The sequence below is a fragment of the Eucalyptus grandis genome, chromosome 11 (assembly GCF_016545825.1).
Source record: "Eucalyptus grandis isolate ANBG69807.140 chromosome 11, ASM1654582v1, whole genome shotgun sequence".
NCBI classification, from domain to species: Eukaryota; Viridiplantae; Streptophyta; class Magnoliopsida; order Myrtales; family Myrtaceae; genus Eucalyptus; species Eucalyptus grandis.
In genome coordinates this window covers 18,566,763-18,591,655 of record NC_052622.1, presented here as the reverse complement: position 1 = coordinate 18,591,655, position 24,893 = coordinate 18,566,763, and the positions used below count along the sequence as shown (strand labels likewise).

At 40.4% G+C, this 24,893-nt stretch overlaps 3 protein-coding genes across 3 annotated transcripts; 2 read left to right on the top strand and 1 right to left on the bottom strand.

Annotated features, from left to right (window-relative positions):
- The first annotated feature begins 3,009 nt into the window (after nt 1-3,009).
- On the top strand, nt 3,010-10,148 carry LOC104425226. The gene is made up of 5 exons (XM_010037852.3): nt 3,010-3,047; nt 5,225-5,902; nt 7,653-7,984; nt 8,267-8,402; nt 9,745-10,148. The coding sequence occupies exons 1-5, from the start codon at nt 3,010-3,012 to the stop codon at nt 9,839-9,841; spliced, it is 1,281 nt and encodes a 426-aa protein (XP_010036154.2). The 3' UTR covers nt 9,842-10,148.
- Nucleotides 10,149-10,343: 195 nt separating this feature from the next.
- LOC104425225 (MDIS1-interacting receptor like kinase 1) lies at nt 10,344-14,085 on the bottom strand. The gene is made up of 2 exons (XM_010037851.3): nt 11,120-14,085; nt 10,344-10,925 (listed from the first exon to the last, which is right to left on the bottom strand). The coding sequence occupies exons 1-2, from the start codon at nt 13,770-13,772 to the stop codon at nt 10,516-10,518; spliced, it is 3,063 nt and encodes a 1,020-aa protein (XP_010036153.2). The 5' UTR covers nt 13,773-14,085; the 3' UTR covers nt 10,344-10,515.
- A 4,076-nt stretch (nt 14,086-18,161) lies between these two features.
- On the top strand, nt 18,162-20,922 carry LOC104425224 (photosystem II reaction center Psb28 protein). Its single transcript, XM_010037850.3, has 2 exons — nt 18,162-18,396; nt 20,164-20,922. The coding sequence occupies exons 1-2, from the start codon at nt 18,321-18,323 to the stop codon at nt 20,631-20,633; spliced, it is 546 nt and encodes a 181-aa protein (XP_010036152.1). The 5' UTR covers nt 18,162-18,320; the 3' UTR covers nt 20,634-20,922.
- The last annotated feature ends 3,971 nt before the right edge of the window (nt 20,923-24,893 follow it).

Below are 24,893 nucleotides of genomic sequence, written 5' to 3'. Positions count from 1 at the left end.
TAATTTTTGATAAAAAAAAACCTAAATTGATATATCAATGACAAATTTATCTTTAGTTAATTTTTCGTAAAATTTATTGTTAAATTATTGAGGTGGAGTTGATACCTATATTTTGGCGTTCTAATCATTCATTTATTGTATAAAAAATTGGAGATCGATTTTTAATCCATAAATAAAAATATTAAAATTAAATGGCATATAGCATATAGCATATAATTTTAGGAGCATATTGCTTTTATAATTTTAGAGCATATATTATATAATTTATATTTTCATTAATTGCATTAGACCGACGGATGGTTTTGAGCTTGAAATTCGACAAGTTGAGCCCGCAAGAGAAGCCGAAATTCGGCTGGCACTAAGGGGTTGTGGTGGCTGAAAATCACATGAGAAGGGCTTTAATTGGCCTAATTTTAACTTAATTCAGCCCATTCAGAGTTTAATTAGGGACAATCTTTAGGTTACTAGAGCCCATCACAGTAGAAAAGGCTTAAGTCAAGCTCATGATATTGAAGTTAACTTAGGTTCGCATCATAAATAGAGCGTTATGCCTTAGAAATTGGAGGTCGGCAAATTCTTTCTCAAACCAAAATAGAGACACACACATTGGGACACACATTGAGAGAGAGAGAGAGAGGAAGCTCATGGTCACACCTTGGCCAAGACATCTTGTTGCCGCACCGCCCTCCGTCGCGTCATCGTTTCCGCCGTTAGCTGCCTTGCGGAGCTCGACGGCGGCAAACCTTTTGCCTCGCCACGACAACTATCCACTGCCCCCGTTGCTGATCTGCTGCTCTTTCAACTGAGAACGTGAGTTTTGGTGCTGCACTCCACACCCATCAACCAGCATTCCGGCGAGAACTAGCATCCCAGCTCTAGAGACCAACATAGCAAAGCTTCTGCCGAGTTTGGCGCTGGTCTTTAGGCCCACCGTTGCTGTCCAGAACGATCGCAATTGGTCGAGCCTCCAACGAAGAACTTGTCTTCACGTCCCCGAAGGAGTGCGGAGCCGGAGATGACACCAACAGAGGAGAAGTCAGAGAGAGCGAGCGCCAAGTCGTGGAAATTGGGTGAAGGAGGACTTTGACCACCGTTCAAATGAGGAGCACGTTCTGTGCATTCTAAGACGACTCCAAAAGGGGCACGCCTCCACTATGAAGCCACGCTCGTCAACCGGTGCCGACACGCTAGCCTTGTCATGCCAAGCCGCCTGCCGCCTGCCGCCGCCGTGCACGAGTCGTTGCCGCTGCTCGCCGTTCATCGCTGAGGAGCTGGTTGCGATCCGGTCCAATTGTGCTTTGTCCAAGTTTGGAAAGAGTATCCTCAAATTAGGTAAGGTGCTTATCTTTATTGCTTTATTTGAGTGATTTGGTATATTTTGATATATCTTGTTAGACATTATACATATTCTATTGGTTTTTTAGAATATTACGTTAGATATTTACTTAAATAATGTAATATCTACAAAATCTTAAAATACTCCTCAAGTTAGGAAACTTTCTGAACTCAACAATGTACTTGGACAGCCATTTGATCTCTAACTACGAGATACGATGCACGGGATATGGAAAATCTCCCATTCTATCCAAAATTATTTGAACAAGACATTAATTTAAATGTGTGACCTATTAGGATAGTTGCATCAATAATTGTATGTCATTAGATTATGTTAATGTCGCATGACATAGGGATTGCATATTAAATTGCACGTTGCATGTTATGTTAATATAGATACATTTTTATGCATAATTACATTGTATTGCATGTAAATTATGTTTCATTAAATAAGGAAAAATCGTAAAAGATTGAGTAATTACATGCTAATTAAAAATCATATTTAGGGTTATTGATGTGAAGTTTAAGCTAACATTGCAGATCATTTTGTTGTTATGAGATAAGTATTGCAATTTATTTATTATTTTATTGGGTGTTAAATTGAAGAGTGCCCATCAGTATAATTACTTCACATGTTAGGGAGTAATAAATTGAACTCAAGTTGCTTGATAAACATTTTTAAAGTGCATTAATTGACTCAAAATCTCTTGTTTGTAAGAATAAAATAATTCCATTGTTAATTTACTTTGGGAGAGCCAAAACTAAGTTTAGGCTTAGTAATTTATTAGCTAAATCTAGGTATTTCACTTGAGGTTAGGTTGCGATAGGTGGAAGATGTGATAGTTGACGGATTTACCGGATTGGGGTTTTACTTTTCATTTGTCACAGGTTTATCGATCTGTAGTTTCTTATGGTATTAATCAAATTTAATGGAAACTAATTGAAAGTAAATTCATCACAAATATATCATTATGAGATTTTTTATAGTCAAAAAAATTAATTTAAGTTAAATATGTCACGGGTGCATCAATTTGGGATTTTTGATAATAAAAAATTAATTCAAAATATATTTGTTATAAATATATTAGTTTTGGATTGTTTTTTGGGATATTAACTGTAAAAGTTATCGTGATAATATTCTTGTGGCTAAGTAGTTTCGCCTTAACTAAAAACGGTTTTATTAACGCGTGTTCCTTCGTCAATGGACAGCGCTTTTTCCCTCCATACGAAGAAGACCTTCGCGTCTTTCCCAACCGCAACTGAATTCGGGTTTATTATTCTATTTCACTTGTCGGCAGAGCGCACGAAAGAACCGAATAAGTTCAAGACAGCGACGCAGGCGATTGATTTCTACGCTCACCGGCTGTACATTCGATTATTCATAAAATGTAATCCTACTCTCCCCTGACCTGGAGTCCCTCTTGTAACCGGCAAGTTTTTAGACACCACCACTTATTTTAATGAGAAAACCTCAGTCATGCGCAAAATGGACACGTAACGAAAAGTCATTGCGTGAATTCAAAATCATACGTGGATAATACCGCGGCCACTATCGTCGTGTAAGTTCGATTCTTTTTTTTTTTTATGAGATCCACAGGATCAAACGGTTCGGACGGGGCGGACAAATATCGCCCGTCGCCGTCTCGGACGCGTCGAGCTGTGGGGGAAATGGAAATGGCGGGCCCGCCCTGTCGGATTGTAGGTGGAATCACGTTAGTGTGCTGGTTGCTTTGCTGGTCCCCGCTCCTCCTAGTCCTGCTTTCTCAACTTTCTTTTCTGTCCCTATTTTGGCATCTTCCAGATGCTCCACTTCGTGACGACAAATGATCACATTTTGGAGCTCCTCCAAGGTTTCATGATTTGTCTTTTCTCTATTTATTTTTTATAAATTATAGACCATAAACCCCCGATTTACTAAAGTAAGTCGAAAAACGAGAGATTAATTCCATGCTAGGTTTCATCGAGTGTTTTTGTTTCCGAGCCAACTGGTAGTTTATGTTAAGCTCGATTTTCGAGCGATTAAGTATCATTAACAGATGTCTTGTAATTTGATGAGAAAAAAAAGGTGTTGGGTATGAACGCGGTGGCAATGTCATGAAAGTGGGGTTAGTCGTTCACCCTCCTTGTTCCAATCTTGATAAAATAAGTGGAATATAAAACACGCATTTTATTATTGAGATAGCTAAATAAGTACTTTTAGTTTATAGAATCTCGGGAATATTCGTTAATAAAAATAGTTAATGTTATGAAAAATCTCAAATTGGTAAATATATAATAATTTCACCTCAAATTAATTTTTTGACGACCAAAAACGTCAAAACATCTACATATATGAAAAATTTATCTCAATTAAGTTCTTGACTACAAAAAATCTCAAACTAATATATCTTTGACAAATTTATCTTTGCTAATTTTCATTAAATTGGATTAATACTACAAAAATCACAAATTAATACATCTATGACAAACATATGGTAAAACACTAAATCGGTATATCTGCTAACTCTTGTATGTCATCTAATTTTGTAATTTGATAGAAAAATTTAATGAAAAATTAAGTATTAATTTTGAATTTTCAAGGATAAAATTATCAATTTGGAGTTTTCTTTTTTTTTGGCATTTCAACTTTTAATAAAATAAAACTTGAAGTGGAGATGGAGCGACTCTTGGAACCGCCAGAGTCGATGAGGAAAAGAATGGGCAAACAAGACCAATCGATTTCGGGGGGGCGCATTGAGGAGACAAGGAGGCCCCACTCCCCCCCCCCAAAACATCACCCCCATCAATCTTCCCAACCCCACCATCTCTCCACCTAACTTCCTTCTCTTTCTCCATAATTCAATTATATATATATATATATATACATACATACATATATATATATATATTATATCATATCATATGCTACTTCACCAATTTGAAGCATCAACTTCTTTTTTATTTTTTATTTACTTTATATCTCACTACACTACATATGTTCTTTGATTTCTTTTCCTTATCCTGAATCAAGTTTTTCACACCCTATAAAGCTTGGCACATAACTTTACATAAAAATTGGACAGAATTTTAGAATTTTCGGTGGTGCTTGGTTATACATGGCATTTCAGCTCGTATCTACAAATAGTTTTTGAAAGTTACTTATAAAGGCAGCTCAACAACTTTTATGAGTCGCGTTTCTCATTCGTCGAAACGATTTCAATGATTGATGTATTCGATGTTTAATTGACCAAGTAAAAGGGTTACAGTATCGCACAAGGAACACGAGGGCAAACATTCCGTTGCTCGCTATCGGACTACCGTACGTTGAAGCAACAGTCTAGCCTAACAAATAAGTCTCCCTAAAAGGAATCGACATGACTTATGTCGAAGAAAGCTTTTTCTACCAGTTTGGTGATATGTCCATCTAGTGTAAAATCACGACTTAATGGAGCAATATTTGAGCTCCGACTTTTTGGCAAATTTTTGCTTAGATGGGGCATTTCTAGCTGTCTCCTCTCTCTTATCATTAATGATCACATCACTATTTTTTTTTCTCCTTTTCACTTTCTTATTAATGATCACTTTACTTGGAAAAAATATCCATGACTTTTTATCAATTCTATTTGAATTTTATCTATTCATTCATAATCAGATATTTTTTTTTTCCTTTCGACTTTGGGGAGACCCGTGTTGTCGGCAAACAGCCGTGCGACAACCATAACATCTTATCGTGTAGCAGTTCCATCCAAGAAAGAATTGAGCTTAGATAGCGGAACAGGATATTCCAAACCCAGTCAAAAAAGGGCGATCTTTAAAAAAGTTTAAATGATTCGGGTATATAAAATGATTAACGATGGAGAATTCTTTTACGTTATTCATCAAAAAAATATTTTTACATAACATAAAAAAGAATCGCAATACGAAATAATTTTAATTTTTTTTTGAAACCCCTAAAGAAAAAGAAAAAAAAAAAAAAAAAGAGAGCAAAAGAGAAGAAAGAATTCTCCTTGTTCGTTTCCGTCGCCCGTCGTTTCCCTCTCTCTTTCCTGTCACCTGCTTGCAGCTGCCTGCTTCTCCTCCTCCTCCTCCTCCTCCTCCTCCTCCTCGCCTTCAAATTCACTTCTCTCTCTAAAGTCCTCTCTCTTTCTCTCTCTAAACGCGTTCTTCTCCGCATCTCTGCAAGTCTCTCTCTCTCTCTATCTCCCTTCCTCCGCCGTCGAAGAAATGCAAGGAGACAGCGCCGGCGAGGCGGCGTCGCCGGCGGCGGAGCTGACCGGGTCAAAGGGGGACGACGACTACGTCGCCTCCTCGTCGGAGGGCTCCTCGACCCCGGACGAGCTGGCCCTCGGGCTGACCCTCGGGGTCGGCGACTCCCGCCCCTTCAAGTCCCCGCGGCCCGGCCCCGTCATCCTGACCGCCAGGACCTGCCTTCCTTCGTCCCCGCCTCCCCCTCGCCGCCCCCGCCGCCGCTGCCGGCGTCGGCGTCGGCGTCGTCGTCGTCGTCTTGTTCGTCCACGCTCAGCCGGGCGGAGGGCGGCGCGGGGACTAAGAGGGGCGCGGATTCCGTGGCCGCTCCTACTGCTTCCAGGTACTTGCTTCTGTGCTACTTCCGACGCGCGTGTCGGTGACAATTTGTGCGAGTCCTCGGCATGTAGGTCCGGTTCCGTGCAGTATGCTTGCCGATCGTTTCCGCTTGTAGTGCGTTTCGTCGAGCTGATGGTTGTCTGTTTTGGTTTTGGCATGTTGTGTATGATCTTTGATGAGATGAATCTCGTGGGTTGTAAATTCACATTTCTTGTGGCATTTCTGCCTATTTTTCTGTCACATGAGCGATGAAGGAACCGAGCCTCAAGGCTAGTTGTTAAAAAAATCATGATCATGCTGCGTTCAGGTAGCGAGTTCGTCTATTCAAGTTCTAGCGAAGGTCCCGGTAATTGCCCGATTGTTGTGGGACGGGCAACTGTCATGATCTTGTGAAATTAGGGGAGTCCTCCCCGGACACCAGTAGTCATGGGGCATTGGTTTTCCTTCTCTGATTTTGATAGATTCCTTGGGAGGAAAAGAATTTTTTTTTTTTTTTTTTGGTCGGGGGCAGCAGGTCTTTGGTACTTATCATTCGTGTCTCTGTGCTTGGTTTAAAGAAGTTGGAAGATCAGTCCAAGTGGAAACATTTCTTGAGCAATTTGGATATACCCTCAAAATGAAAGATTGCGGCTGTTTATCCCTTGTCTATAACAGTTATAGCTTTGGTTGCTGGAAAGGCCAGATTGAAGGGTGTATAATTGTTGTCCATTTCCTTCTGCGACTTTAGAGATAACCAAGGAGATAACGGAAAATGGAAATTAATGTAATGGGAAGATAAATCTAATAATTGAAATATGATATTTTCCACAAAAGTTTGCAGAACGTTGCGTTTGGACCAGGGGGATGTTCAAGGGAAGGAAAAAAAACGGAACTATTTTTAGGTATTTAAGTTGCAAGGGAAGAGGAGGGATAAAAACACATTTCCACTCTTTTCCTTCCTTTTGTTCTTCTGTATTCTTGATGAGAAATTCAGAAAGGTAATGACGAAGGAAGGCTAGAACCGCCTATGTTGAGTTCGGAAACCAGTACTCTGCACGTAGAAATCAGCATATCTTCCCTTCTACTTCTGAGAGTGAAATATAAGCTTGGTTATGAGGGGTTTTACTTGGGATCTAGTTTTTTTTTTTTTTTTTTTTTTCTTGTGTGGTTTCACTTTGCTGCAGAGTTGCCAAGTACAGGAGTAAACTAGCTCCAGTTAAATTTTCTTTCTTTGCTTCAGTTCCCAAAATTGAAACATAGAAATTCAATAGGAAGTAGCTCATTCATTTGTGGGAATCAAATTCTTGACCAGAGAAAATGGTGATATATTACTGGCCAAAATAACTACAGGGACATCTTATCTTTATTTTGATCTGTCATGTTTTCATTGCTGCATTTTAGTTGCAATAGCTGTTGACTATCGGAGACCATGAAATGTTCTTTGGACATTAATGCGGTATCTGATCTAGCAATTGAGCTAGTGTGTTTGAGTGGTTCATGCAAGCTTCCTTTCCCTTTTGTTCTACTTGTTTTCCCTGAAAAGTTTTTCGCCCTTGCCAAGAGGGCAGAGTCCATAAAATTGCAGCATAGGTGACCTTTCTTGGCCATGTATGAATATTGAGAGTTAGATGAATGGATGATCTTTGCATTTTTCATTTACATTAGAGAGATTTCTTATTGCATATATAGTTGACCATTCTGTTGGAGTTTGATATCGTGCACAGTTCTATCACTTATGTATGTATGTTTCCTGCTGTTACACAATTCTTGAGCAGTCAGGTAGTGGGATGGCCTCCCCTCAAAACTCACAGAATGAACGTCTTTATTAACACTCCAAAATCTACTTCAACTGGAGAGTTTGACCCCGTAGTTGAGAAAAATGATAGCAAGCTTGCTGTGTTAGAGAAGATCAATAATGCCAGAAATGACAAAAGCAGTAACTCCATGAAGGTATCGTGCCCCAAAACTTCTCCTTTTGTAAAGGTCAATATGGATGGAGTTGCAATTGGAAGGAAGGTAGATCTAAATGCACATCAATGCTATGAGAGTTTAGCAGAGACATTGGAGGATATGTTTGATCATCCCACTACAAAAGTCAACGCACCACGTAAGTTTTTCTTCTGTTGCTTGCTGATTTTGCATCAGGGCATTATGAATTCTAATAGTTGGTGGTCATTATTGGTCATCTTCCTATTGAAACTATTTTGAAGTATCAATACTTTCCACGTGATCCATTGCACCTTGATTGGGTCTCAACAATAGCCAATATAATGAGTTCAATTGGAGTTTGGGTTTATAGACCCTTTGAAGATCCTTGATCGGAACTACATGGACTTAGTATTGGTATATGGTTTGCAACCTGTGTAAATGTGGTGTGTTTGGATTATAGGTTCAAATAGGTTGATGTATCATGGATTGGTACGAGCAACAAGTGCCTCAAAATTGTTGGATGGTTCATCTGGTTATGTTCTTACTTATGAAGACAAAGATGGAGATTGGATGCTTATTGGAGATGTTCCTTGGAGGTATGTAGCCCGGTGGTACTTTCATTTTGATTGTTTATATTGTGTGTTACCTTATGCAAGTCCTGCACCAATTCATTTTGGCATTTGGCATTTTTCATATTTAAGCTTTGAAGCCCAAGTGGAAATATTTAATCATTCTTGCTGAGACCATGCCGCATCGGAACCATTGCCAGAAGCACTTTATGAACAAATTAAGTTGAATGAAGAGAAAGATTTCTTGAAAAAAGAAAAATAGTGCGCTCCTTTTGCAATTCACTATATTACACATAGGAGAAGGAGAAGCATTCCTTACTAATAATTCTTCTTTACGGTTCCCGCTCTTTTTTTTTTTTTTTTTTTCCTTTTGTGCATTTACTATTATCTTATTTTGTTGGCACTGTGCATAAGTTCTGTTTCGCATCTTTATTTTCATTCTACCCTGGCATATGATGGTGCGAGCAATTTTTGTTTCTTATGCAAAGGAGCAGCCTTCATATGAGTCAACAGGCCAAATCCTAGGAGAGAAAAGTATTCAGGAATTATTTATCATCTTAGATTCTGCATATTACATCAAGTGCCCAGATTGTTTGAGCTCTCTGGCAGCAAATTCAAGCTGCAGCATGTTAAAATTTGTATCGAGGACAGTTCTTTGACCATGAAAGTTGTGGTCCTCCCAATAAATTCTGTAAACGTAGTCTTTAAGTCATTACCCCTGTCACATCATTGTGAGTACTTTTGCAGAGCACAATTGAGAAATGACTAGTTGGTTGGGATTATTGGTACTTTGGCAAAGCACTATTGAGGATTGGCTGATTGGTGCCAGTACATACAAGAAAAGAATGGGAGTTGTATAGCCCATAGATACTTTCCTGGCTTCAGTATTTGTACAGTGCTTGTCTGGAATCTACTTGCTATCCTGCAGATTATGGATATCTTAGATTTTTTCCAGTAGTTCTGATGCTGTCAGTGGTTTTTGTTGCCAATTTGATGGCAATAAGAGCTGCTTCTTTCCTTTCTCCATCTAGAAAAGGTTTCATGGTGGATACATGTTGATTGATCCTACAAAGTTCTAGCAAAAGTAGTGACAAATCAACCTCAGGATTAGCTTCTGTTTTCCGCATCACCTCATAGATTAAGAGAAGAAGAGAACCATTATTTTAATACTCTATGGCTTTTCTTCTGGGATATTTGGGGTTGTGTGGATAAAAGCGGTTAGTGCATGACATTAGAAGAGCACCGACTAGGCGATGTAGTGACAAAAAATGTTCAACAAATTGATATCTATGTATGTGTTCTCGGTTAAGTTGTTCTCTATGCATGCCATCCTTTCTATCTGATTCTGGAATTAAACTTTTTATATCAGGATGTTCGTGAATTCTGTGAAGAGACTTCGAATTATGAGGACTTCTGAGGCTAATGGACTTGGTACTGAATTACAGAGTCAATTTTCTGAGACTTGATCATGTACATGGTTTTGTATGATCATGATATTTACAGCATTGTTGATGAGTGCTAACCTTAAGCTGGGTAGCTCTGAAGCTATCCAGGTCCCTGTAGAGCATGGTTGTGAACTTTTGAGTGAACGGTGTGTATAGCTTGCCCATTATACGGTTGTGGAAATGAAAAGACTGGATAAATGGAGCATTTTGAAAATCATGGTTGCTCCTCTTGGTGTCCCTTTTCTTTTTTCTTTTTTGTTGAGGTGACACTACCCTTTCCCAACTTTTGTCACTGCCGGTTAAATCAAACTTTGGAATGTCCTATGTATGTTGTGTGTACATATATTCTCGCAACTTATTTCTTGTTGATATGAGTGAGAGAGAGTGAGAGAGCGAATGAAGTTTTATTTGCTCTAAAAACGTACTGCTGCAAGAGGAGCAACCATGATTTAACTTTTGACACTACCCTTTCTTGTTGATATGGTTGCTCTAAAAATGTACTGCTGCAGTGATTCTGGACACGGACATATAAAATGAAGTTTTATTTGCAAAAAAGGGTACCTAGATCATATACCGGTGATCTCTACAGATATCAGAACCAGTAGCTACAAGCATTCAATTAAGAAATTCTACATACAGAGAAAAATTGAAGGAACTATTAGCCAAAAGGAACTCAAATGCTCAGAACTCAGTCCCTAGAGAAGGCCATTTACAGGTGACGTGCTGAAAACTGGCTTGTCTTTGCTAGCTTCATATATTGCGGCGCCATTGCTACTGCTCTTCCTCCGAGGCTTTGCCTCTCCGAGCATGGTTATGACATCCCTCATGGAGGGCCTATCTCTTGGTAGCTTTGCCGTACAAAGGAGCGCTATTCTGAGCACCAAAAGCATCTCTTCCTGCACATGCTTGCAGTTTCCTACATTGGGGTCTAGAGCTTCTTCCAGAGCTCTGTTGTCCCTGATTTTCCTCCGTATCCACTCGGCAATGTCAATGGATTCTCCGAACTCGGGGTCTAGAGGCCTTTTGCCTGTGATGAGCTCCAACAGTACGACACCGAAGCTGTATATGTCTATCTTTTCATCAACCTTCATGGTGTATCCGTACTCTGTCGGGGAACATCAAAAAATTGCAGCATTGTTAGCCAGAGGAAAGGTGATGAGCATATGTGATACTTTCATCACTTTTTAGCATTGACTAGTAGCTGTTTTGCAAGGGTAATACGATTATTAACTGGGACGCTGGAAAGATCTGATAGTTGATCAATTCAATGGAAGATTATGAGAGTAATAATCAACTTACCGGGCGCAATGTATCCATAGGACCCTGCCACTACCGATACTGTTTCGTTCTTCCGGAGCATCATTCTTGCCAAGCCAAAATCTGCAATTCTGGCTTCTAGGTTTGCATCGAGCAAAATGTTGGTCGACTTGACATCTCGATGAATGATCGGGGGATGGCAATCATGGTGGAGATAAGCAAGCCCTTGGGCGACACCAAGCGCTATATTGTACCTTGAGACCCAATCCACAAGCAGATTCCCCGCTTGTTTCCCGTGCAATGCTTCTCCAAGATTTCCATTTTGCATGAACTCATACACGATCATCATATTAGTCTTGTTGTGAAGAAACCCGAGCAAACGTACTATGTTCCGGTGCCTTAATCTCCCAAGTAGTCTCACTTCCCTGACAAGATCATCGTCGCTTGCTGCTTCAATATCTGTTCCAGATCTCCAGAGCTTTTTAACGGCCACAACAATGTTAGACCTCGGTATCTCGGCCTTGTAAACAGTTCCTGTGGCGCCGGCCCCGATGATGTTCGATTCCTTAAGGCTAGCTAGGATATCAGTACTCGTGAACCTGAGCTTTTGGAATGCCATGAGTCGCCATGGCCACTCTCCGCTTTCCAACTCAAGCTTTTCGCCAAAGCAACTTCCTTTTGACAAGTACCACCTTCTATAGAGAGTTCTCATGCCGAAAAGAGCTATGACAATCGCCAGAGCTGTCGATATACCGATGATCCACCCGGCAATGATGTGCTTTGTGTGTGAGCTCCTTCGACTCGACGTCAATGCCATACTTCCTGAGCAAGGAGGGAGGACCCCGCCACAGAGACCGGCATTTCCCACAAGATCTTCGGTATTTATGGTCCTTAACACGCCATTTTCCGGAACCGGACCTTTTAGCTGGTTGTAGGAAACATTCATCACTTCCAAGGCAGGCGACATCCCAAAATTCTTAGGTATTCCACCCGTCAAAGAGTTGTTTGACAGATCTAAAACTGCCAAAGTGGGCATCATTGCGATGGCGGTTGGGATCTCTCCAGTTAATAGATTGTTCCTCAGGTTCAACTTGACCAACCTTTCGCAGGAAGCAATGCTTGATGGGATGGTGCCAGATAACTGGTTTGAAGAGAGATCCAGCTCCGAAAGGGAAGGGCAATCTTGGAACTGGTCTGGGACTTCTCCCACGAAATTATTGTGCGAGGCCTTGAAGGTTTGGAGGTTGGGGAGGGAGAGAATTGTGGAGGGTAAGGAAGATTGGAAATTGTTCATGGAGAGATCAATGAAAGAAAGCAATGGAGAAGAGGCGATGTCATTAGGTATTTGACCTGTAAGACTGTTATTTGCCAGCTCCAACCTTTCAAGCTTCTCTAGCTTTCCAAATCCTCCCGGAATTGTCCCTGATAGAAGATTATTCTGCATACGAACCCGAACTAGGGAGGCGCAACTCGAAAGGCTAACTGGGATTGGACCTGAGAGGGCATTGTTGAAGAGGATGAGTTTGGTGAGATTCCCCCCGCTGCACAAGTTTCCCGGCACCTCGCCGGAGAAAGAGTTGGATGAGATGTCCAGCTGTTGCAAGGGCGAGTTCTTGCCAAGATCACTTGGCAATGGACCAGATAAAGAATTGTTCCAGAGCTTAAGAGCCTTCAATTGTGTCAACCCACCTATGCCCGGGGGTACCAGCCCAGACAAGTTGTTGCACATGAGATTCAAGAGCTGTAAGTTCTTCAGTTGAGCTATTTCAGCAGGAACTTCTCCTGATAACAGGTTGTCAGAGAGATCAAGCAATTGCAATGATGCAATGCTTCCTATCTCTGGTGGGATACTACCTTCGAAATTGTTGTTGAACAAGAGCATAGTTTCTAGCCGCCTAAGCTGCCCTAGTGTGGCAGGAATATGACCGCCAAGAGTCCCGACCGCCAGATCGAGACACCTTAAACTCGTGAGATTTCCGAACTCTGCTGGGATTCCACCGGTGAATTCGTTGTACCCAAGAATAATGCTTTCCAGAGAAGTGAGTTGGCCGAGCTCTCCTGGAATCTGGTCGGTGAGATTGTTCCCCGAAAGGCCGAGAAACTTCAGCTTCTGCAGGTTCTTGAAAGACTTCGGTATCGACCCTTGAAAGAAATTCCCTCTAAGGTCTAAGCTCTGCAATGTGCTCACATTGCCAAGATCCTCGGGAATCAATCCCGAGAAGTTGTTGCTCGAGGCATTGAGCATTGTCAATCCAGCTATTCTTCCGAAACCAGCCGGAAAGCTAGTAATGAAGAAATTCTGGCTGACATCAATAATCTTTAGCGACGACAGATTCGTCAGAGACTCCGGGAACAAAGTGAAGCTATTGCAAGAAATGTTGAGGAGGGAAAGACTCTGCAGTCTCTGTATGTCGTCCGAGATGTTCCCGCTCAGATTCATCCGTGAAAGATCTAGTCCTTCGACAGCTCCATTTGAGTTGCAGTGGACACCAGTCCAGTTACAGTGACCTGCACTGTTGCCTGCCGAGTTGTTGGGCAATTCCCAATCTCGAAGACTATTTATCGGATCGATGAGGCTGGCTTTTATCGATAACAAGGTCGCCGCTTCATCGGTGGAGGCAGAACCCAAACAAGAGAAGAGAATGCAGCAACAGCAGAAGAAGAACGGCTGCAAAAACTGAGCCTTAATCCGCATTTTCTTTTCTTTTCCTTTGCTGTTCACTGCACTCTCTCAAAACTTTCACTGCTTAATCGTATTCCACCATAATGGTTCGATGTTTTGGTGAAGCAGCTAGTGAAGGGGGACTGAGAAGTGGAGGTGGGAGGACTGCGAGTGATCAGTGAGTGCTTTGAAGCTTAGCTCCAAAGAGAAGACATTGCTTAAAGCAGATGGAGTTGGTATGTCGGGATCATGAATGTGAGGAAAAGATAATGATGATTGATTAGTTTTAATGCACAGAGAGAGAGAGAGAGAGAGAGAGCTCGTGAGGTCTTGGGTCGTGCAAACAGGCTGTTCATGTGCAAATAATGGACTGCGGAAGATTTTTGGACTCATTTGAAGCTTCCCCGACATTAAACATGGTTTGAGAATGTGTTTTTCTTACCACTGAGTGCTCTGTCCTTTTCAACCACCTCCTCCTTCTTCTTCTTCTTCTTCTTCTTCTGTCATGGTAATTAGTCAACTCATTGAAATGGCAATAAAGAAATCCCGTGTTCTACGCTTGTCTTTTGCCATTTTGTGGTGGTTTTTCCCAGTCAATTAGACAAAACAGCAATATAAAATATCAAAAGGAAGTGCTAGCGTTTGCCATATTATTAAAATCAGAAAAATGATCTCACCTTGTTTTTCTTTTGCTGCTAAAACGAAATTCAAGTGATTGAATAGATATGGGTTAACTACTTAATTCCGCTTTTAGAGAACTTGATTGTACAAAATAAGAATTGGAGGACTAAATAATTACATGAACAACAAAAGTTTGAGAGGACTAAAAATGGACTCTAATCCAAAAACAATATTAGTGACTTTGGTTTGTTCTTGGGTTTTCGGATGAATTTTGTTAACATCTTTTTTTGTTGTTGCCGCCATTGTCATCGTTAGATGGTAATAATATTTTATTAGTACATCTCTCACAATAAACTGAATTTATCTCTTTGATCCAATCAAAAGCAGGTTATCCGTGCAAAATACCAATAATTTACCAGAATTACTTAAGAACTGGTCGAGCAGGGTGTAGTAGCCCTAACAAAACTGCTAGTGTCTAGGGTGTCCTTTTCTAGATGCAGCAAATAATAGCATTTTCTATTATGGCAAAACAAAGTGAAAAATAGCATTTTCTGGCTGCCGTGATTTTGAAGCATGGAATGGCTGCTTCATGGACTGCCGTGATTGTTCTTATGTTCCCTTTAGACACCATAAAATGTGCGTAAAATTGGAATTCCAATCAGAGCCGCATCACCAAATGATTAAAGGTTTGTTACTATTGTTTAATCTTTCTTAAACTTTTTTCCCTATCAAAGGGTAACTTCTAAGTATGACAAGGATTCATTCAGGAATCATTGGACACAGATCTAACATTCCCATTAAAATAATTGGAGGGGCTTTGATATGTGATGATTTCTTTATTAGAGTAAAAGCAAACGGAGCCATTATCTTCGAGTGTCAATAATTCCACCGAAAACAGTTAGACTCTCAGGCACTGATTGAAATGATCACGTTGTGCTGAGGTTATTTTAATTCGCCCAGATCGGAGCCACAACCTTTTGATTACTGTTAATTTAGCTCCAAAAAATAAATAGAAATAAAAAAAGGGTGACTTTTGTTTGATTATCATTTTATAGTTGTCTGGCAAAAGATGGGAATCTATCCATGTTAAACAGGCAAAACCCCCAACAAGAGAAATACCTACGTCTATAATTTCCACTATTGTCTTTTCATGCGTATTACTGTAATTTAGCCTCCTTTTAAAATGCTAATTATTTGAGTTTTTAGAGGAACGCCGTCTAGTAACATATGTAATTACACATGATGAAGGAGAATCTAGAAAATGAGACATTGAATGGCAAGGTTTTGTATGCTTTGAGGGGGGAAAATGAAAAAGTACATCGCATTCCTCACCAGTATGTAAAGGAGGTATTTTCATTTGATATAATATGGCAGATTTAGCAAGGTTTAAAGGGGGGGAAACTCTAACAAATACAGATCTTTTCAGATTGATTAATTCAGTTTGCATCTAGTAAGTAGAGTGTTTATTAGCTACAGTGAGGCACGACCTAGGCAATGCTGGTTCAACATATACTTGCAGCTAATGTATAAATGATACCATTTTTTTTTTTTTTGCTAAAACATATATTGATGATTCCCAGAGGGATAGAAACTGAGAAATCCAATCTCAGGTTTGTTCTTAAAGTAGAAGGCAGCAGAAAGCAGGAAAGTGAGCTTCTAATTTCTCTTTTTTTCCTGAAAAATCAGCTAAATACATATAAAAATTAAAGAAAGAGAGGAAAGAAATGGAGAAAGTGATGCCTGCCCACCAACAGCCATCTTCTCCAAGGTTAGTTCTGAGAAAGTGGGTGACAAAAGAAACATCTTTTCCTTTATTTTGTTTTTAAAGAAAAGGATTGAGATTCACATGCACACATGTGGGTTAGTGCAGTTACAATTTAATATGCGAATTGATTTTCTGGGGTTGAAGGGTGGGATGTGCAATGGAGTGGATGGGGGCCATGTGAGGCCACGGCTGGGATCAACATTTCTGCAATTCCTATTATTGGAGAGAGACTCTTTCATCTGACATTCACTATAGATTATTAATTTTCCCCCCTTCTTTTTCCTGTCATTTACAGTTTATGATTGTATTTGTAGATCAAAAAATAATGGAAGGGAAAAAGAAGAGTTGGCCATGAACATTGAACCCCTTGTGATGTGCTTCTACACATGGCATTATACCCACAACCGGGCCTTTTAGTACTCGAGACAGCCTTTCATGATCCTAGGAAAAAAATGGGTATTTTATACTGTGGATGGATGTTCATGTTCTCACCACATCACAGAGAGAGAGAGAGAGAGAGAGAGAGAGAGAGAGAGAGAGAGAGAGAGAGAGAGGAGGCACATGCAAGGGAAGGAACTAACTGGTTTCGTATTACACTAGTAGGATTGATCAGATACCAAGAACAAGGGCCTTCTTGTCCTGTCTTTTGGCTTGTCTTTCTTGTGTTAGAAACCACTGTTGTAAACTCTACACCCTTCGACAAAGTAAAATAAAAAAAGAAAAAAGGCCTCTATACCCACATTCACAAATCTCTTTTCTATAGTAGTTTGGATCATATTGATACTAGACTTGAGCTAGGTCCACTAGGGAGAGATTTTTCAATAGGGAAAATCATTAAAAAAAAGTCCTAAATTTATTACAATTTTACCAATTTAATTATAAACTTTTTTTAGTTGTGCCAATTAAAGTATAAACCTTTTACTTTTTGTCAATTGAGTCTATTTAACTAATTTTGGCTGAAAATCATGGATGTTGGCCATCTTGACATGGCCGGCACATGTGTAGAAATTTTTAATAATTTTTTTGAATTTTTATTACCTTATTTTTTATTTTATTCTTCTCTTTTCCTTCTTTACTTTTTTTTTTATAATTATTATAATGGCTAGTGAGGGTCGCCAAGCTCTCACCTAGATCTATGTGAGGCTAGCCTTGCCATGGCCTTGCCTGCAGCCGCGATAGTTTAGGGAAGGCAACCTTGCTCAAATTTTGGTGAGTTTGGCCTTGCCCACAGCTATAATGGCCTTGCCTAGATCTAGGCAAGGGTGGGTGAGGGTGTCGTGGCCCTTGTCAGCCACAATAAAAAAGAAAAGGAAAATGGAAGAGAGAAGAGAAAAAAATAATTCAAAAAAAAAATAATTCATGTCAGCACTGGCCATACTATGTAGGATGACATGTATTTACGTAAGTGATTTTTAATCAAAATTGGTTGGATAGACTTAATTGGTATAACTAAAAAGGTTAATGACTAAATTTGACAAAATTATAATAAGTTTAAAAAATTTTAAATAATTTTCCCTTTCTCGGTACGTGCACATTTTTTTTTGCTAAATACCAATGGAAGTTTTTCTATATGGTTTTGTGGTTTATAATCTAGATGACCATCTAACATGAATCTCCTGAAATTTATTTACATACTTAACTTTCATCCATAGTGATCTCGAAGTTCGCATAAGTTGAATCTTTGCTATATTAACTTTTACCTGGACGAAGCTGGCTCCCGATTTGACACGGAATCAAGTGAGACCTAGGACCAAACAAGAGGGGCCTCCATGCCATTGCAAGTTCATGACAGAAAAGGTTGGTCCAACATCTGGAAGAGAGAAAGACACCAACATGGGGACATGTTCCTTGATTAACTTGGTATATCTGGGATTTGAAATATGGGGAAGTTGTTGCCTTGAAACCATTTCTGAGCATCTCAGTGAGTGAGACCGGTGGGTTTCCAGGCCCAATGAGACGGCCCACATCCCACAAGCCCCTTGTTTTTCCAGGTAGAGCATGGTGCACGCTGAGCAGAGAATCCCAGTGGCCAGATTTTATCTTCTCCACTCAATCTATCCAGAATCTAAGAACGTCTTTGAAGTTGAGTGAATGGTTGACAATTCTACAACAAGACAATTCCTCCTAAATCCCACACCCTTTCAAGACAAATCTCCCTCTCTCCCTCTTCCTCTCCCTCTTCCTCTCTCACATCAATGGCATCTCTCCAGTCTCTTTCTTTCTCTTCCCCAGTCTCTTACTACCATCAGCAACAGCCACGCACCCACTCAGGTAAATTCTTCACTCTTGTTCCTGGACTTCCCTTCCTCTTTGGAAATTTGAGTGCCGCATGTGGCGGTTCAGCTTTTCTCAAAGTGATATTTGGAGTGTCCTCTTTATCTTCTATGATTCTATTTGTGCTTCTGTGTTCAGTATCCGGTGACTGATCAATGCGGTTCAATTTTCATGTGATGTGCATGTTTTCATGAAAAGGAACAAGATTTCTGCTCATCTGAGAAGATGTTCTATATTTCCTTTTCATTTGCATTTAAAACTTTAGGCTTGGCATTACACTTTTTTAACTGAATTTAAGAGAGGCCTCTAGATGTGCTGGTGAACCAAGCAATGTCAGAGCTTAAGGTATCAGCTGAATGAGAATTTCGCACTTTTGTTGAAGATATAGTGGGTAAGCAAGGACTGTGGATGCTCCTGAAAGAAGAATAGTGCAAATGTAATGCGGCTCCATTGCAGCAGATGATTGCTTTCGTAAGAGTATCAACATTTCTCAAAAATACTAAAATAGGGGACATTGCTTTAACATTATAGAAGATAGAGATGGTGAAGCATTATACAATGCATTATGCTTGGAATTTTTTTGCCCTCGTCTGAAGTGGTAGAAATAGGATAATTGTAAACCTGGACTTTTAAAAACATAAAATTCTCATATTGAGAACTTCTTCTGACCAAGATTGTTCAAAATGTATGTGAATTTGTGCATATTGTAAGCCTCCTTGAGTCTAGATTTGCATGATGCCTGTAAATTTTGATTAATATGAACCTGAGATCTCAGGAAGGGAAAATTTTCTTGAATTGTGGATGGCAAGTGCTTGGAGAATGACATCATGTACCAAGAAAAAGAAAGGACAAATTAAATCTACCACAAAGTACAAACAACGGATAGAAGTTGTGACTATTAAAATGGAGTTACTTTTCTTAACAGATCATTGTCTTTTTATTGTGGTCGATCATCAATCCTTATCGATTGATCAGTCCATGAGTCATTTTTGTACCTCTCTCTCTCTCTCTCTCTCTGTGAGGATAAAACACCTATTGGTTGTACTTGGTATTACCTGATTTTTTGGACTCCTAACATGATCTACTTCATGAAGGGAACCTATTTTCATTGTGGGAATTTCACCTAGGCTTTACTGTTTTTGCTCCTGAAAGGTGTTGAAGTTGAAGTTGCATTGTATACCTTACTTAATGGATCCAATTCCTCTAAGAATCCTAAAAGACAAGGCTGCTGCAATTTTTGGCTGGAAAGGCTTTAATCATTTTGATTTCGAAATCCTGTTCTGCAATTCGTCACTGTTAATGACAAAATCATATGACAGTTTCTTTGTGACTGACTAAGAGTGACACTGTCATGGTTTGGTCCTTATCTCACTCTATTTTAAGCCGTATCACATTTAGTACAGCAGTTCTTCTTTCTCTTTTATATTACGTGACATACATTCAGTAGGATCAGAGAATTATTATACAAACTTTAAAGCATATAATGTAATGGAACCAGCTGATAGATACTTCTGTACACTACCCAGATGATTTTTTATGCTTGAAGATCATTAAGTGAAAAAGCTGAAATACAGTATTTTCTGGATCCGTACCCTACCAGTTCAGTCTTAACTTTGTCAATATTTTGAGCAATAAAAAGTTTGGGATTTAACTGTTAAAATATTTGAAAAATGCCAAGGAGCTCGAAAATATATATGAAGTGGTAGAAATAAGCTAGTTGTCATTAATGCGATAATTCTAACTATGTTCTGCTTTGGTCTCCAGGTTTCATATCTTCACCTCTTCATCGGAGTGCAAGCTCCACATTCCATGGCCAGACTTTGCATCTGCCTCACACTCAACGGGCCTCTTTAAAAGTGAATGGGAGGACATCTCGACCTGTTATTATGATGGTAAAACCCACTATTCAGTTCATTCAAGGGACAGACGAGCAGACAATTCCTGATGTTAGGCTGACCAAATCAAGAGACGGTACAAATGGTGTTGCTACATTCAGGTTTGAGCAGCCCTCTGTCTTCGATGCATCTGGTGATGTTGGCGACATCACTGGCTTTTACATGATTGATGAGGAAGGGGTTCTTCAGTCGGTCGATGTAAATGCTAAATTTGTCAATGGGAAACCAGCCGGGATCGAGGCAAAGTACATAATGCGGTCGCCTAGAGAGTGGGATAGATTCATGAGATTCATGGAGCGATATTCCAACCAGAACGGCTTGCAATTTATCAAAAAGTGAAACTCCTCATTTCTTCTCTCTGAAGGCCCCATTTGTCTTCATTTTGGCATCCTGTTTTTGGGTAGTGATTAAGGCAGTACTTAAGCAGATTGTTCCCGTGCGTATTGGCTCATGCAAAAGCAATATCCTGAATGTACGGTTTCCTTGCATGCTTCAGTGTATTTGAATTCACCGTGCATCAGGAACTCCTCTCCTTGCATCGGTAGCAATTGATGTAAGATCTCTCGAGAGAAGATTCGAATCAATGGGGGAGATGATGAGGAATCGACTGATGAATTTTTGTTACTGAGTTGTGCACTCCTTAATTGATCGTAGATGTTGCAAGATGGAGGGAAGCTTGAAACACTGAATATATGTTAGTTCCACTGAAAATGGTCATTGAAGCTGAAGTTGAACGGCTCATGCAGACCTTCCCAACCATACTTTTTAAGAGAAAATCACATAGGAAATTGAGGAAAGACTGTTACCACAACAACTGCAAAATGTTCTTTAGTGTCTCTCGCCTTCCTCTGTTTGCTTCTCTTCTTCATGGACACGGTGGTGCTAATATTGTTAGGGTAATCACAGTGCATAGCGTATACATCTTCCATGTCTTTTACGTAGAATCCAGTTCGGATCCTACTAGAATGAGTCTCGACAGTGCCATTTTCCCAAACTAGGCCTTGCCAATGACCAAAGGAGAGCGAAACCTCTGTTGTTCCATGACGATCCTGCGCATTAAGATTGGCGGTGTCACTGTCATTGATTTGCCTTTACGAAATTCCCTTAGAATCTCCATTTCTCAATCCCTGGGCTCTGGAAAATAGGCCATCCAATTGCTTGTTCCCCTCCACGAAATCATCATGCTCATTGAGTTCAACAACCATGTTCCTTCTCAGCCTTGCCACTGTCTCAATCACCGCCTCCACGGCCATGTCAAACGCGTCCTCTACGAACTCCAACTTCGCCCTTGGATCCGCGTACACCATCCCCGGAATAAGACTAATTACTTCCTCCCACCACGTTCTTCTTCTTTATGTCATCCTCGGGGATGGTAAACCAAGTACTTGGTACATTCTTTCCGCAGGCGCCGCGTGTATCGAGCGGAGGCAGACTCAGGATGGGGAAAGACGGCTACACAGCCTGCCAGGATCAAGTCGAAGGCCGACCTTCAGGTGTAGGAATTCCCCTGAGAATGCAGGCAGAACCGCAAGCCCTGGAAGACCACTAGACATACGGGAATAAGATGCAGCTTTCGGGTTTTGCCTATTTCTTATATCTCATAAGATGGGGACTAGTATTGTGCCCAGTCGGCCTGCGTTATATGTCTCTGGCTAAAGTCCGGGTCCGGGAGTCATATGAAGGAATGGAAAGGAACTTATTCTTGTAGAAAGTGGTGATCATACATATAATGGCAATGGTTTGCAAGGGCAACCGTACGCAGAAGAAAATAAAAAAATGAAAAGAGACGACATCGATCATTGATCTATAAGGGAATGAAAATGAAGTTTACATAGAGACATTCGACTAGAAAGAGCATAATGGGAGGGGATATGGAGTAAGACACATATAAGCAAGTATATCCGAAAAAGAAAAAAAAAATGCAGAGAATTAGATGAGAAGCGTAGTAAAACTCCATTTGTTTTGCAAAAAATGAATGATTAAATCTCGTGTTGCTTACAAAACTGAATGAACAAAAAAAAAATGTTTATCGTGCATGAAGATGGTTGACATACATTACTGTCGATAATGAAAATATTTTTAGTGGCTAAATCCTCCGTGCCAAAAGTGTTGGTATTAGGTTCAAAGCTTTCTTGAGGAACTTCTTGTATTATTGTCAAGAGCTTAGAAAACATTGACAATCGACCAACACAATGCGTACTTTTAACACGAGAAGAGTGTGTGACACGAAATGAAATATCCATGATGATAGATGAATATAATGAGGTATGATTACGTCCTAGTTATATCCCAAAAATGTCGGACAGAGTGGTGTATTTACAAAGAAAACTGATTATTCTGCTTTGCCTGATGTGCTGAGGACTTGTTGACTTGGGGGGGCTCAACGGACTGCTGGGATCATGATCAGTTGTATTATGAAGGTAGTAATCATGATGATCTATGTTTATCATGAGGTCACTGTATTTGCTTATACTTTGGTTGGTATGAAGGTAGTAATCATGATGATCTATGTTTATCATGAGGTCACTGTATTTGCTTATACTTTGGTTGGTATGAAGGTAGTAATCATGATGATCTATGTTTATCATGATGTCACTCTATTTTTATACTTTGGTTGGTATGAAGGTCACTAATCATGATGATCTATGTTTATCATGGGGTCACTGTATTTGCTTATACTTTGGTTGGTATACACGATAGTGATTATGATCCACATATATCTAAAAGTTAAAGAGATGATCACTCGGCACGTCCATACCGGCCCTCCAATTGTGGCTAATTTGTTGACCAGACGTCCCCTTCCCTAAAAAAAATTGTATTACATTTTCTCAAGCTAATGGTCCTAGACTCATCGGGACAAAATGCACTATATAACCGAAAGCCCTTCCCCAAGTTCAGCCAAATTTATCGTCAGAACCTTGCGGCGCAGGTTAGTATGGGCGGGCTGTGGTCTAGTAAATGTAACAGATTGAACTTCGAACGCTTCTCGTCGACGCAATCCATGTCTCACCAAAATTTCCCGTGCCCTCCCTTTGTGGTTGGCTAGGCGTTGCAGACGTGACGAACCCATTTTGTCAATACTAAAGAAAATGCCAATACCCTTCTTCACTGCACGCCTTGACGATAGGATAATGTTTGGAGAAAAGCAACTATGAGCTCTCTTACACATACACATTTTCATGTTTTATGACTCACTACCAATCTATTACTTTAGAAAGCAAGGCCTTTCTGCTTTTTCAAGGATCAGCCGAGTTGGTTAAGATTCAAAATTAAACTGTATCTCAAGAAGCGTGGTCATAGTTAAGTCTCATTCAAAAGAACATTTTTGGGCTCCTTAAGGGCAGTGGCCCAATCGGATCACTTAAAGTGCTTTAGAAGGTTTAGAGACCCGGCCGTCATACGAAAGGAAAAGAAAAAACAAGCACTTTCTCTGAATCTCCCAGGAGCAGGTGCACCGCCATTCATCTGTGTATGTAGCCTCAACTTTATTTCTTTCCTAAAACTGTGATTTCAATATGAACAAATGCAGCTCAGGGAGACGGTGTCGACTCTTCACAGTAACGAAACATCATTCGACATCAAGAGAAGAAACCGAGAACGATAAGCACACGATGAGAAACTGAAAAGGTGAAGAAACAAGACTCGAGAATGAATAGCCCCTACTTCTTTTTGTGGTAAAGTGTAGACTACAGCATCAGAAGTAGCAACAAGAGGAGCAATGCAAACACTAGTAACGAGACCACAAAACTACCAAGCCCAAACCTCCACTTAATTCTCTGATGCCTCCCCCTCTTCTTGTGCGCATTTGTCGGTTTTACGTCTCCAAAATACAGAGAAACGCCCGGGTCACCCATCCTCACATCGCTCCCGACCAAAATGGAATTGCTCACCCCCTGAACGTTGCTGTTTATGTAGATGTTGACGCAGCAGTTGTCTTTGGACTCGCCCGTGCAGCCGCGGTGCACGAACATTGCTGCCCCGAAACCCATCTCTTCCAATTTGACATGGTCGAACGAAGCGCGGCTCGTCTCCGGTGCCATCACCAGAGTTCTCTAGATAGCATGACTTCGATCTCACTCCCTGTCGATAAGCCCGTGTCTATTTCTCTTTATACTCATCTTGCAGAAGGCGATTAATATTGTGCAATTTTACTTTGCTCCAATCACAAGAAAAGCCTGATGCTTCCTTGAATGACTTGGAGCACACTCCTGCTCCAATAATATATAATCAGAAGATGAGCCAAGAAACTGGCGAGCAAATGAACGCACGTTAGATGGAGAGGGCGGTTCGGTCATTACCCGACTATCCGATTGAATTGTGCATTATCTGGCCGTCCCACATTTCATAAGTCCATCGAAATGTTCCTTTTTGGGTTTATGATTTTTCTTAACTGTTTCCAGTGGCGGTTAACTTCAGTCGCTCGTTCACAGCAATCTTCTTCTCTTTGAACCAATTTCCTCTCTCTCTCTCTCTCTCTCTCTCTCTCTCTCTCTCTCCATCCGCCAAACCGAACAAATTATCGAATTGATTGTAAACCTGCCTGACGTAAATCTGCCCACCACTACTATGAGAAACTTTGTCCCAATGTCCAGGGAGCCA